The following is a 15,741-nucleotide window of genomic DNA, read 5'->3' as shown; positions in this document are numbered from 1 at the left end:
GATCACGTGACATCATTTGTCCTCCTTACGTCACATTATGTAATACATAAGTTTTGGGGTCAACTTTCAGGCTCAGTAAATAGAAGAGTTAGCGGTCTAGTATATAGTATAAATGTCTATGAGATAGAGTACGAACCGTTGATATTAGAAAGAGAAAAAACGAGAAACCAAGCGCAAAAACAGTGTAAACAACAAACGGACAATCGAAGGTATCACAATCGAATAAGGATTTCAAAAAATTCCTTAGCCAATTATGTGTGCCTGTATTTCTTGTTGTAAAAATCCTAAGTTGGCAGCCCTGTTATTTTTCGGAGCTTCGCGCTTTTGCTACGAGATGTCTTGAAGAACAATTTGAAGATTTTTAATCTGTCAATTGCGTTGATTCTTGGCATTTGTAAACGGATAAATCGATTAATTAATGTTTTTGGTATTATACATTTGAAATTTATTTTACTTCCATAGTTTTTTACAGCACATTACAAGTGGTAAGTACCTTATTCTTTAGAGACAACTATGTTTTAACTGTGTTTTAAATCGTATATTTCTCTAAAATTATAACCTTATTTTTAGTAAAAACAGCTAGTCAAGATGCCAGAAACGGAAGAAGAAATGAGCATGTCAGTTCGCTTGACGAACGATGATTTCCGGAAACTCTTGATGACTCCGAGGGCATCAGTGCCCTCGGCTACTCCAGCTTCTGTGCCAGGTACAACCAGAGATGCCAGCGCAAAAACTGCTCAAACCCCTCAGGTCAGTGGGGGCAGTCGGGCAGAGCTGCGAAGAAAGAAGAAAAGCTTCTACGCGAAACTGAAAAAACAAGAAGAGGATAAGATGGCTGAGCTTGCAGAGAAATACAGAGATCGTGCAAGGGAACGCAGAGATGGGACAAATCAGGATTACCAAGCAGAGGATCCTATGAATAGTGCTAGTGCTTACCGGGCAGTCGCGCCGGATCTGAAATCTGGCATGGATGCTGCCGAACGCAGAAGGCAAATGATCCAGCAATCTAAATTCTTAGGTGGTGATATGGAACATACTCACTTGGTCAAAGGCTTGGATTATGCTCTTCTACAGAAGGTATAATGTCATTATATAGGTAATAGGTTTGATAAACTTTGTATTTTAGTTTTAAGTTTTATTTTAAATTCTATTCAATATTCTTTAATAATATAATGTCATTATATAGGTACGTAGTGAGATCGAAGCTAAAGAACATGAACAAGAGCAAGAGTTGGAAAAATTGGTAAAGCCAAAGGAGAAGACAAAGAAGGAACAGCCAGAGAAAAAGGATGACGAGATGCAGTTCAAGACAAAGATGGGCCGCAACGTATACAAAATTATTATGACTATGAAATCTAAGCAGATTGAAAGAAACGAGTTATTTACGCCAGGTCGTATGGCGTACGTGATCGAGCTTGATGATGAGAATGCCGATGTCGACATACCGACGACACTAATCAGAAGTAAAGCGGATGTACCAACGATCGACAATACGCCGACTCTCACAACTAACGATATCGTAATCAACAAACTAGCACAAATATTGTCGTACCTACGCCAGGGTAGCCGTCATAGCAAGAAGGGTAAAAAGTTGAAGGACGGACGTAGTCGCGGCGATGAACTGAACGATATAGACATCCAACCGCGACCGCCCGCTGCTGACGAGAGTATCTACGGCGACATCGGCGACTACGTGCCGACGGTGACAAGCAAGAAGGATGGTCAGCTACGCGAGAAGAAGAAGGGCTCGTATTTTGATAAACCGGAATCGAATCTGGACACCGATGATAAGGCAAACGCGCCACAATTGCCGAGCACTTTGCAGCAAAATGCAGTGACCGCTGTCGCAGCTGCCATCGCGGACAGCAATGCACCTAAAAAAGGGGCATTGTTAAACAAACTTGCAGCCGAGCCAGAAGGCTATGCTGAATGTTATCCAGGTTTGGACGAGATGCAAGATGCTATCGATGATTCGGACGATGAAGTAGATTACACGAAAATGGATCTAGGTAACAAAAAAGGTCCGATAGGTCGCTGGGATTTTGACACTCCTGAGGAATACAGCGAATATATGAATAACAAGGAGGCATTACCCAAGGCGGCCTTCCAATACGGCGTAAAGATGGCCGATGGCAGACGCACTAGGAAATATAATAAAGAAAAGAACGAGAAAGCGGAACTTGATCGCGAGTGGCAAAAGATTCAGAATATCATGAATAAGCGGAAACCGACGACGGCAATTGATGGCGCATCTGAATTCAAAGTACCGCGGTATTGAGCGATCGATATAATTTTAATTTATCATGGACATCAGAAAAATCTGGAAAATTTAGATCAGCCATCTTGAATAACATATTAGATGCGAAGACAAATTTTTTCATTATTGAATTTTAGAATTATCGTGAGAAAACTTTCAGTATATATATATATATATATATATATATATATATATATATATATATAGTATAAATAAACTTGTATCCAATAAGCTATATTAGCTATATCGAAGTGGTTCAAAGGGAACCAACTTAAATAAGACAGTTGTATATGTTGTATCATAGACGTAAATCTAATACAATCTTATGCTAATATGTAATAGAATAATTTATTTTACGAAATATTTTCCCTTACTATGCGTAACATTCTTAATTAATCTTCTGAACATAGTATATACTTTTAAGTATTTACTTTTTAAACATTTTTTATTTCATTATTTATTTTAGTTTATAAAAATATGAATTGTTATTGTTACTGACAATACGTTCTGATGTATACTTCCAGTATTAAAAATCTATAATATATGTCAGAAATTATATTTTTCACTGTCATATCGCAACGTATTATACCTTAATTAAGGAAGGAATAGAGATAATGTACAATTCGTAAATAAATACGGATTTTTATTCGTTACATAAAAGAGATGCTTCTATTTGCATGAGCTTGACGAAATTTTTCTGATTCGTAGAAAAAAAATAGGAGTCTCAATATAATTTGATCAGTTCCTCATGGAACGAGGACATTGTTAAGCAAGTAATGTAAAGAGGATTACAATATGGATCGTCTCCGTGGCATCAGATAACGCTAAACGCGCATCTTATACTCGCATGATCCTGCGATAAGGATCGTCACCTTTCGACGCAGAGAATGACCCAAAATCAGTTCGCGGCAGTTCGAGATCTCCAGTACAAATAACAGATAAGATTCTATCGACAAAATTTTTTACTCACTTGTGATCTAACGACCCCGAAACCGATGAATCTTTCCTTTTAACTAGAGCGAACCGGTTTGCACTTGTGTTTTGCGTCGATTAGAAAGTCATTGGCGTCATGGAAAAAAAAATCTTTCCGGTTTCTTATATCATTTCCCGATGTTATATCTAACATGAATAAGCTTAAATTAATTTCGAAATTTGCTTAAGAAAAGACTAACATTACAAATATCCTTGAATTTCAGATCTGCATCGATTAAGTAAAGAGAAAAAAATTTACATTTTTCTTGTCGCAATTAAATATTTGTTTTTATTTATTAATAAACAATTATTAATTTATATATACATATATGTGTGTGTGTGTGTGTGTATATATATATATATATATATATATATATATATATATATATATACACATATATGTGTTTTATATTATATTAAACAAAAAAGAAAATCTTGGAACTAATAATTTTAATTTTGCTAATGATTTAATATCGGTCATCGTTAATCCACGTATATGATTTTAACAATTTTGCTTTAAGCATTTAGCAAATCACGTTAACTTTTTAGTTTTTATTTCTTATATCATTTAATAAAAAATACCGTTTCCAAAAATATTATATATTGAAGCAAAGAGAAAGAGGAAAAGTATTCTTTATCATTCGATTTATAGTAATCGATACTTGATTTATTATAATTCTCGATAATTAAAAATTTATAAATTTATTATCGAAATGATAATTTAATAAACATCCAGTTTAATAATCATAACAAAAGTCATAACAAAAAATCGAATGTAAACTTGGTTATGTGTTTTTAGATTTGTAGCATCCGGAGATAATGGGGATGCCGCAAATCTGTGCAGTCAGATCTTGACCCTCGTTTACAGCCGATATCGATATGGAGATATCGTTTACATTATATAAATGTAGCTGCTTTTACCCGGGTTTTCACAGTCCAAGCAAGGAGCCGATCGTTACAAGCAGTTTCACTTGCGAGGTGCAATCAGTAAAGAAAGTGAAGGCGCACACGTGGGCATACATTACATTACAATTGTGATACATTTGCGACCGATGCTGGGCTTCAAGAATCTCATCTGGCGCAATTTTGTCTTGAATACCGTAAAAGAGAAAATTCCAGAAAAGAGAAAGACATGTCATCGTGATCAGAGGACATTTCACAATGACATGTCTATCCAAAAGAGCCAGATTTTTCTGTTAGATTAATTAGTTGACTGTCTATAAAGATATATTTTTATTTCTTCTTAATCTTTAATCTTAATGCTTTTAGCATATAATTTAACATTAATTTATATAATATAATAGTTCTTAATAATATATCATATATTTTACTTCTTTTGTGTGCACAAAAGGTGTGGTGATGATGACATTGTGTGCATGTGGTGACGTCCTACGGATGGTGATTAGGGAACACATTCTTAAATGTAACTTTAAAATATTTACAGCTTGCTTAAAAATTGCTCCTAGTGACATACACGTGTCAGACTACACTTTGGCTAGGTATGTAAATTGAGCATGAATTAAAATAATTTTCATTAAAAAAGTATTGAATTTGATGTTAGCTATTTGCTACATAAATCGAGAATATAGACAATGGACTATGCGAGCTAAGTGATATTGCTAGATATATTTTTAACAAATAATTTTTACAAAAACATCCTAAACGTTACAAAACGTCCTAAAGACGTTTTTATAAAAGTTATTATTTGATAAAAATATATAAAATAAAAAATATATCTAGTAGTATAATCTACCTTTGGTTTGTGTAATTCATTATCTACATTCTCGATTTATTTTCATATAGAGCTTTAACTTTTGTTATTACATTTATTATTACATTTGTAAATGACGTGTATAATATGAGAATCAATGCATATCGTAAGCCCTTCAAAAAGAAATAAAAAACAAACTTTCTTTGAACGTAGATTAAATAATGCAAATCAGAAAATAAATTTTATACTTTATTTTCCTTTTATTATTGTTGGCTGATAAACTTTTTTTCCTTCAAGTAAATTTTTATTTCGCGTTTCTTTTTTCGTATCGAAAATTTCATTTAATAAAATTAGATTTTTTTTTTTGAATGATTTAAACATTAATTGAGTAATTTTAAAATAAACTACGCGTATATGCAGACATTGAACTATTTCTAGCAGAATAATTAATAATTAGTTATGTAATAATTGACAATGCATGCAATGTACAGCTGAGTGGTGATGGTTCTCATATGTATAAATACAATATTTATTTTACTTAAGAATTTAATATTATTTTCAATAAAAATTCTATTCGAAATTAAAAGTAAGCAAAAATTAATAAAAATTGTTTTACAAATAAAAAATGCAGTCGACAATGGCGCAGCTTAAGGTGGCTATAATTGGGCAGAGTCCGTTCGCGGCGGAAGTCTATAAACTTTTGCGTCAGAACGGACATCAAGTTACTGGAGTGTTCACGATTCCGGATAAAGGAAACCGCGAAGATCCTCTAGGTATTAAAAATATTAATTTCTACGAATTTACACACACACACACACACACACACACACACACACACACACACACACACACACACACACACACACACATACACACACAGGGGCTATTGATCTTTTCATTTTTTTCAAATCTTTGATTTTGAGAATAGAAAAGAAAACAAAAAACTTCACACGCTTAATAGATAGCCCTACACTTCACATTTCACTTTGTTTACCTTTGTATGCTTTTCATCATAGCAACTACTGCAAAGGCTGACAATACGCCGGTCTTCAAGATCAAGGCTTGGAGAAGCAAGGGAGTAACCTTGCCGGAAATTCTGAAGCTATATAAGGGCATCGAAGTGGATCTCAATGTCCTCCCCTTCTGCAGCCAATACATTCCCATGGAGGTCATTAATCATCCCCGTCATCGTACTATATGTTATCATCCGTCCTTGCTGCCCAGGCACAGAGGAGCAAGTGCTATAAGCTGGTAAATCATCCTCACTTTGGTAACTTTTTAACATTTTCAAATTTTTCAAAGATCAAAAATGCAAAAATATCTTTATGGATTTGGACTGGAATATTTTAATAAAATCTAATATTAAATATATAATAATTTTAATAAAATCTCGTATCAAAATTAAAAAAAAAATGATTATATCAATTTGCGCATTTCTGCGGTTGCAAAAACTGCGGTTAATTCGTTCGTTATTCGTTTATTTTTATGACTTATTCTATTTGAACTAAATCTAAAGCTCACGCTAATCGCGATACGAGTCACTCGATGGCGATATCGTCTCATGATATCGGCACGCCGCAGTAACCGGTTCGCTGCGGTTTTCGCGCTCCAGATTGCGAGGCGAAACTACTTTCTCGCTGAAAACGCACCAACGATAATAAGCGGCCACGAGCTCGCCATATGATCCCTTTGAATGACTGTGCGTATCCGCATGCTGCTGTATATCGCATTTTATTATACTTTTGACCCATGAATCGCCATCTCATTTTCGGCATGTTATCTTCATGTCTTGTAATCTTTCTCACTTATTTGCTTGTTAAGATTGTCTTTCTTTGTTGAATTATAAAAATTAAATTCTTGAAGTAACAATAATTGTTTTTGCTATTTTTTTTTACTATGTTATGATAATAGAGATTATATTATTAAGTATAAATTGATATATTTATCATATAAATTCAATGTGCGTATATAAATTAATATTTAATTAGTTAGCAAATTTAAAATGTAAGTCAACCATTACTTTGCGTTCCAGGACTTTAATTCAAGGAGATAACACTGCAGGATTCTCAATTTTCTGGGCGGATGATGGTCTAGACACTGGACCAATTCTTCTTCAGAAATCCTGCAAAGTGGAACCGAACGATACGGTAGACAGTCTATACAACAATTTTCTCTATCCGGAAGGTATCAAGGCCATGGGTGAGGCAGTGAACCTCGTTGCCAAAGGAACTGCATCTATGGTACCACAACCGGTAGAAGGCGCGACATACGATCCCTTTCTAAATAAGAAAGAGCTCCAGAAGATTGACTGGACCAAGTCAGCGAAAGAGGTTCATGATTTCATTCGTGGTTTGGATAGTACACCAGGTGCCTGGACGATGCTAGATGGTAAGGAGGTACGTCTTTTTGGATCATCTCTATGGAGCGACAAGCAACCGGAAGTTGAAAAGACGGTGAATCTCGAAGAGCGAAAAGGAATCGTGCATCAAAGCGGTTTATTGATCGAAGCCGCCGATGGGCGATTCGTTAATGTAGAAAGAATCAAGATCGGCACCAAGACCATTCACGCCGGCAAATATGGGCAAAGTAACAACGACAAAGTCGTGGAATTTACGGAAGAGGAGTTGAAGACTACCGATGGTTTGCGCCAAATCTGGACAGATATACTCAGAATTGACATCGATGATGATACAGATTTTTTTGCTTCTGGTAACTTGATAATTTCTTAAAAATTTCACGTTATATTTATGTGATTGAATTGATTAGAGTTTCAATTTTTTTTGTTTTCAACCATAACGAAAATTATAAATATATATTTTTAAAAATTTGTTGTGTTAAAAAATCGAAGATGCATCTAAATTAATTTTGATGTACTATTCACTATTATGTAAATTAAATTATTTTTAAAAATTAACCAAACGCGAATTAATTCTGCGAGATTTTCGTCTCAGGTGGAGGTAGCATGGATGTGGTGCGATTGGTCGAGGAAGTTAAGGATAATTTCGGCGTTAGCCTGCAGAATATTGACGTGTTCATGGCGCCAATCTTCAAGGAGTTCGCTACGACAGTTATTCTTGCCGCTCGAGGAAACCTAGCCGCGAAGGAAATCAAATATGATGCAGTGGAAATGCAGGCGAACAATATGACTCTGAGATTTCCCAGACAGCTCTTCATCGACGGTCAGTTTGTTAATGGACACGCTAAGCCCATCGATACAATTAATCCTCACGACGAGAGTGTAATCTGTTCGGTGGAAAGTGCAAATGCCGAAGATGTCGATCGAGCCGTTAAAGCGGCTAAGAAAGCCTTTGAGGAGGGTGAATGGGGCAAAATCAGCGCCAGGGAGCGTGGAGCGTTGTTATTCAAGTAAATAATAACTCCTAATAGTTGTCAAATGAAAATTGATTCCAATTATTTGATGTTTTCTTTTTGTCTTCCAGATTGGCGGATTTGATGGAACAGCACAAGGAAGAATTGGCTACTTTGGAGACTCTCGACTCCGGTGCTGTGTATACCCTCGCCTTGAAAACTCACATAGGCATGTCCATCGAGACTTGGCGTTATTTCGCCGGCTGGTGCGATAAGATTCAAGGTTCGACCATACCCATCTCGCACGCGCGCCCGAATCGGAATCTCACGTTTACACGGCGCGAACCGATCGGCGTCTGCGGCTTAGTCACCCCCTGGAATTATCCGTTGATGATGTTATCGTGGAAAATGGCGGCCTGCCTAGCGGCCGGCAATACCGTGGTGATGAAACCCGCTCAGGCATCACCGTTAACAGCTCTGAAATTTGCCGAGTTGTCTGTGCGCGCCGGAATTCCACCCGGTGTCATCAACATCGTCTGCGGATATGGAAGTATCGTTGGGAATGCTATCGTAGAACACCCGTTAATCAGAAAATTAGGTTTCACTGGATCCACGCAAGTCGGCCAGACTATTATGAGATGTTGCGCTGATAGCAACTTGAAGAAAGTGTCGTTAGAGCTCGGTGGCAAAAGTCCCCTCGTCATTTTTGAAGATGCTGATTTACAGCAGGCAGTCAGAATCGGCATGGGTGGTGTATTTTTCAACAAGGGCGAAAACTGCATCGCCGCCGGTGAGAGACTTTTTTATTTCTTTTATTTTGAAATTGAATAATGATGATTTTTTAATCATATAGTAGAATTTCACTTCCACTATAATTATATTATCTCTTATTAATTTTTTTCATCCTTAAGGACGGCTTTTCGTCGAGGAGACTATCCATGATGAGTTCGTGAAGCGTGTGGTCAGTGAAGTGAAAAAGATCACTATCGGCAATCCGCTGGACAGAAGTACGGCCCACGGTCCGCAGAATCACAAGGCCCATCTGGATAAACTGCTCCAATTTGTACAGAAGGGAGTTGACGAGGGTGCCACATTAGTTTATGGCGGCAAGAGATTGAATTGTCCCGGCTGGTATTTTGAACCAACCGTGTTCACAAATGTCGAGGATAACATGTATATCGCCCAGGAGGAATCCTTCGGTCCAGTTATGGTAATCTCTAAGTTTAGCTCGAAGGATATCGATGAGATGATCGCGCGGGCAAACAGCACTGAATTTGGTTTGGCCTCTGGAGTTCTCACTAAGGATATCAGCAGAGCGCTCAGATTTGTGGAGAAGATCGAGGCCGGTACCGTATTCATCAACACATACAACAAGACGGATGTGGCGGCGCCGTTCGGTGGTTTCAAGATGTCCGGATTCGGCAAAGACTTGGGGCAGGAGGCTCTTAACGAATACCTTAAAACAAAGACGGTTACCATTGAGTACTAATAACGATTATTATCCGAGAATTGTAATATACAATACTATTGATGCATGTAACAATGTAATGTACGTCATTGCTTTTCATGCGAAGTGATTATGTCAGTCATGTCGATATTATTTGATATTATTTGATAATGTCTCTTTAACAATATTGAACAAGTCTTCAATTTACATTTAAAGATAAGGAGTTATTAGAATATATATGTTCGCGCGCCACATTTATTTGTTGCCATTTCACATGTATATCGCCGTATTACATCGATTATTTATACAAATAAACATATAGGTCGTTTCTAATAATTCTTTTTTAGCCTTTATTAATTAAAACTAAATGATTTTCTTTTCATTTATTTAATAAACTGAAACGAAACAAAATTCATTTACGATTCATAAATTCACTATAAATGAACTTCTTTGCTTTATCAATTTTTATATAAAATCTTATAATACATCAATAAGGATTAACTTGAAAATGATTCATACATACTGTCGCAATTGTCGAAAAGAACGACGTGGGAAAGCATATCTCGAGACAGGACGGATAAGAAGACGAAACGAAATCTTTAAAAGTTAACCAAGGGAGATCGTGGCTCCCACGCGTACGGGGTGTACAAATAGTTTTTACAGCGGATCGCCTTCTATCCCGAGGTTCCAGATGCTGCGTAATTTTTTGTCTCGGAACACACAAGTGTGTCCCATCTCCCGCATGTTACATAGCTCATTCGCGGCTGTTCCTTGCGTCTCGTCTCACTCGACCTCGCTTTTATCCTCTGGTCAGTTGCAAACGGTCACTCATGGTATTTTAAAGACAAAACTGAAAACCACCAGGAAGAAAACGATAAATGATTTTTTGAAAAACTAATATATTTTTAAAAATCAAATTTTGTGAGACTTAGGTCGATGAGAAATCATCTTTATGCTAATTATTTGTTGTATTATATTAGTTTCTATTATTTTCTTTTGCAACTATTTTATTGCAAGCTATTTGAAAAAACGAATAATATTTATTTTTTATATCTATCTGATAAAATAAAATGGAAAGGAAAAGAAAAAAAAAAGAAAGAGGAAAAGAAACATTTGCAACAATAGGGGATAAAATAAAGGAAAAAAAATCTATTCATTCTTTAAAATATAAATTTTAAAATGTAAAAAGAGATAAACGAGATAAATTTTTCGGTAATATAAAAACTTCTTAAGACGATCAGAAGTGTAAATGCGTTACTGTACAGTAGTTCTCGGAGGTCATATACTGGATCCACACTGTTTCGCTTTATATGCGAAGTATGGAACGCATTGTACCCCGTATGAGTCATCGGGGAACGGTTTCCATCGGGGAGCGGGTGCAACATCGGCGCGACACGTGTTGCGTGTACCTGAGAGAAGCCTGTGAAAGGGTCTACTGTGAATATTTCCCCTGTGTAGGTGCGCACGGTCAACAACCCGGTCGATGAACAGCTGTTCTTATAAGTATATTTCCGCACCCCTCCCACCCTTTGGCCGTCTTTTCTTTCGTCTCTCTTATTTCTTCACCCCAAAGACCTAGCCACCCTTCGCGTCGACCCCTCCATTTGGCGAGTGAAGGCTCTTTTTATGAAAAGTTTACGATGTCGTTGTAAGTTAGTTTGGAGAACGTTTGAATTTTCCTTGAAATTCTTCGAACACGCGAATATAGAATTTTAGTTAGTTTCTTAGTAGAAAATTTATTCGATAAAAGAAAGAAAAATTATATTACAAAAAATTTCAACTTCTATTTTAAATTTTTTAACACAATTTTGTTTAGTATAAATTTAAATTTTGATGGATAAAGAGAATGAAATAGTTTTTCTCTATTTTAAAAAGAAAGACACATGTATAGACATATAAAATTAATTTGTCATTAAGAGTTGGGATTTTTGAAATTAATGTCGCTTTCGAATTTCATTACGTATTCGAAGTATGAATTTTATAAACGAGCTCGCGAGCAAAGGATTCTAGAGTGATTGGACCCAATGCTTTGGGCCTAATTTCTACTACGCGCGGGGGCCTAATTCGAAAGTGTGCACGACCGGCACGGCCTGGTCTCGCCCGGAATTATTCATCGTAGACAGGAAATGCAAATCCCATCGTGTCCCCTCGTGTTACAGGACAGTGCTCTTTGACCTTACCTCGATCCCTTCTACAAGCAAGAGTTCTCGTCTTTATAAAAATTTTCAACTATTTTCATTTCGAAAAATTTCGTACATAATACTGTAGTACAAATATTGTAGTGCAAAACAACATAAATAATAATGCGTATATATTGTATTTAAGAAAATTCCACGTTTTATAATATGCTAAACGCGACAAATAATAATGATAAATGTAAAAAAAAAAATTATCAATATTCGCTCTTTCTCAATTTCAACATATTTTATCTTGAAATTTTGAGGATCGCTGTATGTGGAGCCCATATACCCCATGTTGGCGATTCACAGAGTTGAAAGAAGATCTCGCGGGGTCTCTTGCGCAAGAGGGCCCAGAAAGATTTCTGGGGCTGTACCCACAGGCATTGGTGCACGTGTGCGTCCGTTCTCTCTCTCTCTCTCTCTCTCTCTCTCTTTTCTCTTTCTCACACCCCTCGATGGTTTCCCTTTCCGCTCGCGCGCGCTCCGCTTATGCGGATTCCGCTCGCAATCAGTCGCCCTCGGGATACCGTGTGTGATGGGTGTTCGTGCGCAACATTCGCGTTGTCGTGCCGTTGCAAACGAATGAGAAGTATCGCGATATGTAACATGTTGTTATCACAGTTGGAAAGGAAAAAAAAAGCGCGACCGCAATTTCCCGCGAGTATCCGCCGATATCTCGCCGGGCGGAAACGAGTATCATCCTCTCGCGGGACGCGTACACTGGATGGCTGCACGTATGAGCCTGTTAATATCAGACAAGCCTTTAACTGGATGGAGACTGAGCCCGAAACGATATTACAAGCATCCGATAATTCACTCTCCAATTATATCGTAATGCGGCTTTTTGATTGCGATTGAAAATATACGCAAATCGTACATTCATTTTTATATTTTATTCTTTTCTTCACTTTCGTGACTTCTAATGTACAGATTTATATCATATACTTTTAACGCAAAGCGCAACTCTGAATTTTATTTTTGAAAGGGAACAGAAGACTCTCAAATCAAAAGTATTGCGCGCATGATCGCCGCGCGGTACGAATGCGGATTATGAAGCGGAGGAACGCGTTTTATCGGGCAACGTTTGCGTAAACGAGCATTAAAAAAACCTGACCTCAAAGCAGCGTCGTGTCATCGAGACTCACGCCGATTCGGCGAGGAAAATAAACTGAAACGCGCGGGTGATGAGTCATTTCAACAATGCGCTCTGACCACGGTCTCCTCTCTCACTCCATGCTCCGAATGTCTGACCCTTATCGCTCTAATCAGAAATTATAATGGTAAATTCGACGTCATGAAGAGAGCTTCGACTTATGCAGAACACTCCAGAAACTCGATTTTTAACGATTAATTTTAACTCGCTCAATTTTTTTCCTACAACGAATTTCATTTATCGCAATTTCTTAACATCCGTCGTTGAACATCCGTCTCTATATATAAAGTCACAATTCTGACAACGCAGCATCTACTTGAATTCACATTCATCTAATTTGAAATAAAAAACTTAACAGAAAGATGGGAAATATTTTTACAGATTTTTAATAAACGCATGGATAAAATATACTATTTTACCTAATTCAAATCGCACTTTGCTGACACGAAACACACGTGGGACAGATGCGCGCGATTTCTAGAGAACGTCTCGCTGTATTTATCGCCTAGGGAGAACCTCAGCTCGTTCAATAGAGACCAATGGGTGGAAGAGCATACAAAAAAATAGACGTTGTAGGTCAAAGGTTGGATAATGAATCGGATGAAATCTGCTGCGACCGTTGAAAGCTGATCGGTGAAATATTCCGGTCTCGATATCTCCCTAAAATTTTTCAGTTTGTTCAATTGGATAATAGTATTTTAGGCTAAGCTGTCAAAATATAATTAATTCTTCTTACAAACATTTTTTTGTTAAAGAGACATAATAATTTTAAAATTTGTGGACGTAGTTGAACGTGTGTTTAGAAAAAATAAATACTACATCGGAGCTATATATTTTGAGAAGTATTTGTATATTTTAATATTTTTTTTTTTACGATTATCATACGAAGGAAAGAACATAGTCGCTTTTCAGGATAAACTCACATATCTTGGTCTATCCGCCCCTTTCCTGTTTCCTTTACGCGAGCTTGCCAGTTAATCTCTAGGCCGCAGCATCCTGTGGGTGGAATCGTCGCTTTATAAAGTTCCCTGATCAAACTTGGAAATCATCAGTCTGAAAATGCGTTTTACGCCGCTCGCAACTCGCTCGTTTGTTTGAATATGTGCTTCCGTGACTTTGTTGTAACAGCCTTGGATAATGTTAATTAAAGTGCGTCTCACGTAAAACGTGAAAACGTTTCTGAAAACTTTTCTTGAAGAGTGCGGAACATTTTTTATAAAAAGCAGATAAACTTTATAACGTATTATTATTATTATTCAAGCTCTCTTGTGTGATAATCTTTAAAATAAGTTAGATCTATGAGAAAGAAACGTATAATTTATCTTTAAATTAATTATCTCGTAATTAATATTGAATCAAATAAATTAAAAATGTGATAACATCGTCAGAATGTATTTATAATTCTAATATTATAATTCAATTTATTATGCAAAATAGTGTATTGACAGTTAGATAGATATTACCGAACGATTACGCTGCGGCTCGTCATCGGGCACTTTGCTTTTCTTTTATGCAAGCTGCCTTTTGAAGGGCAACACTGTGATCGGTCATATTCAACGATGGAACTATCCGAAACGTATATCATCAGAAACTTAAATATTTTCGTGGAAACATTTTTAAACGTGTCACATATCGAAAGAACTTGACAATTGTCTTTTTTGTCTTCACTTTTCTTATGAGATATGACATGAACTTGATTTTTCAATGAATTAATATCAGATCAAATGAATATTTGTATTGTGTAATATCCGATGGCATTATGAATTAATAAAATACACAATTTTTTTGGTAATCATATCAACACTCCTGCAATCTTCCTTTCAGAAATATGAATTTATATTGTAATCACAATATCTTCAATTAAGTCAATATTATATTTCTACGGTAAATTCCGTAAAATGTCGCCGTAAGAAATCCTCTTTGCAGCGGATAGTAATTTATTAAGTTTTTTGGTACACATCCACACATTGGTATGAGACATCACAATTTATGTACAAGTGTAGTTAGTAATTCTATTTCTCATTAATATTACGTTGATATTTATTACGATCTTTTTTTTATGCACGAACTTATACATTTGTGGTAATGTATGTGTGTGTGTTGCTTCAAATTTACAAATGCATATTTATTATGTCATTTGCAATTCAGCTGTATTTTTACGAATCTTTTTTCAATTCTAAATGAAATATATCGCCTTGTTTAGTTCTTGTTAAAATAACGATTATTTTCAATAATTACATAAGTCGCGATGATTTATACATACATTACAAAATGATAGCTATATTAATGTGATAAATAAATTATACTACCTAGTCTTCCGATTCGTATAATTGTACATTACCTAACTTTAAATAACGATAATGCTATAATAATAGAATAAAATTAATAATAATAGAGATATAATAATTACATTCAGGTAACTTTAAGAACATTATTAATAATATCTAATATAAAAGCAACAGTGTGATTTAATTAAACAATTTGTTTATGAGAATGAGTGGTTAAGTTATAAGTTCTACACATTGTTCTATAAAACGTAACGTTAACTTAACGTTCCATCAGCGGAGCGATTGATTCTATTTTTACTTCTTTATTGCTTCAGATTTTATCTCCGTTGCACTTGAACGTAGCGTAAAATACAATCCTTTTTTTTTTTTCATCTCTCTAAGATGACCGACTATATCTCTCATTTATTCTCCTTTGTACAAATCA

General features: G+C 36.0%; 2 protein-coding genes across 5 annotated transcripts; both read left to right on the top strand.

Annotated features, from left to right (window-relative positions):
• Nucleotides 1-119: 119 nt before the first annotated feature.
• LOC105424804 (IC cytokine homolog beag) lies at nt 120-2,810 on the top strand. The gene is made up of 3 exons (XM_011635238.3): nt 120-485; nt 571-1,077; nt 1,187-2,810. Exons 2-3 carry the CDS (start codon nt 589-591, stop codon nt 2,276-2,278), a joined length of 1,581 nt encoding a protein of 526 aa, XP_011633540.2. The 5' UTR covers nt 120-485; nt 571-588; the 3' UTR covers nt 2,279-2,810.
• Nucleotides 2,811-3,985: 1,175 nt separating this feature from the next.
• LOC105424800 (cytosolic 10-formyltetrahydrofolate dehydrogenase) lies at nt 3,986-10,032 on the top strand. 4 transcript variants are annotated; one of them, XM_011635234.2, is made up of 8 exons: nt 3,986-4,329; nt 4,674-4,728; nt 5,572-5,713; nt 5,957-6,191; nt 6,973-7,649; nt 7,892-8,306; nt 8,381-9,039; nt 9,161-10,032. In XM_011635234.2, exons 3-8 carry the CDS (start codon nt 5,578-5,580, stop codon nt 9,736-9,738), a joined length of 2,700 nt encoding a protein of 899 aa, XP_011633536.2. In that variant the 5' UTR covers nt 3,986-4,329; nt 4,674-4,728; nt 5,572-5,577; the 3' UTR covers nt 9,739-10,032. The 4 variants fall into 4 exon arrangements, with proteins under 4 accessions (XP_011633536.2, XP_088929123.1, XP_011633534.2 ...); XM_089072997.1 differs by having other exon boundaries at nt 4,581-4,728; XM_011635232.2 differs by lacking the exon at nt 4,674-4,728.
• Nucleotides 10,033-15,741: the final 5,709 nt, after the last annotated feature.

This window comes from Pogonomyrmex barbatus, unplaced genomic scaffold (assembly GCF_055798465.1).
Source record: "Pogonomyrmex barbatus isolate J1 unplaced genomic scaffold, ASM5579846v1 scaffold14, whole genome shotgun sequence".
Classification (NCBI taxonomy): Eukaryota; Metazoa; Arthropoda; class Insecta; order Hymenoptera; family Formicidae; genus Pogonomyrmex; species Pogonomyrmex barbatus.
This window is presented reverse-complemented; position numbering and strand designations above follow the sequence as displayed.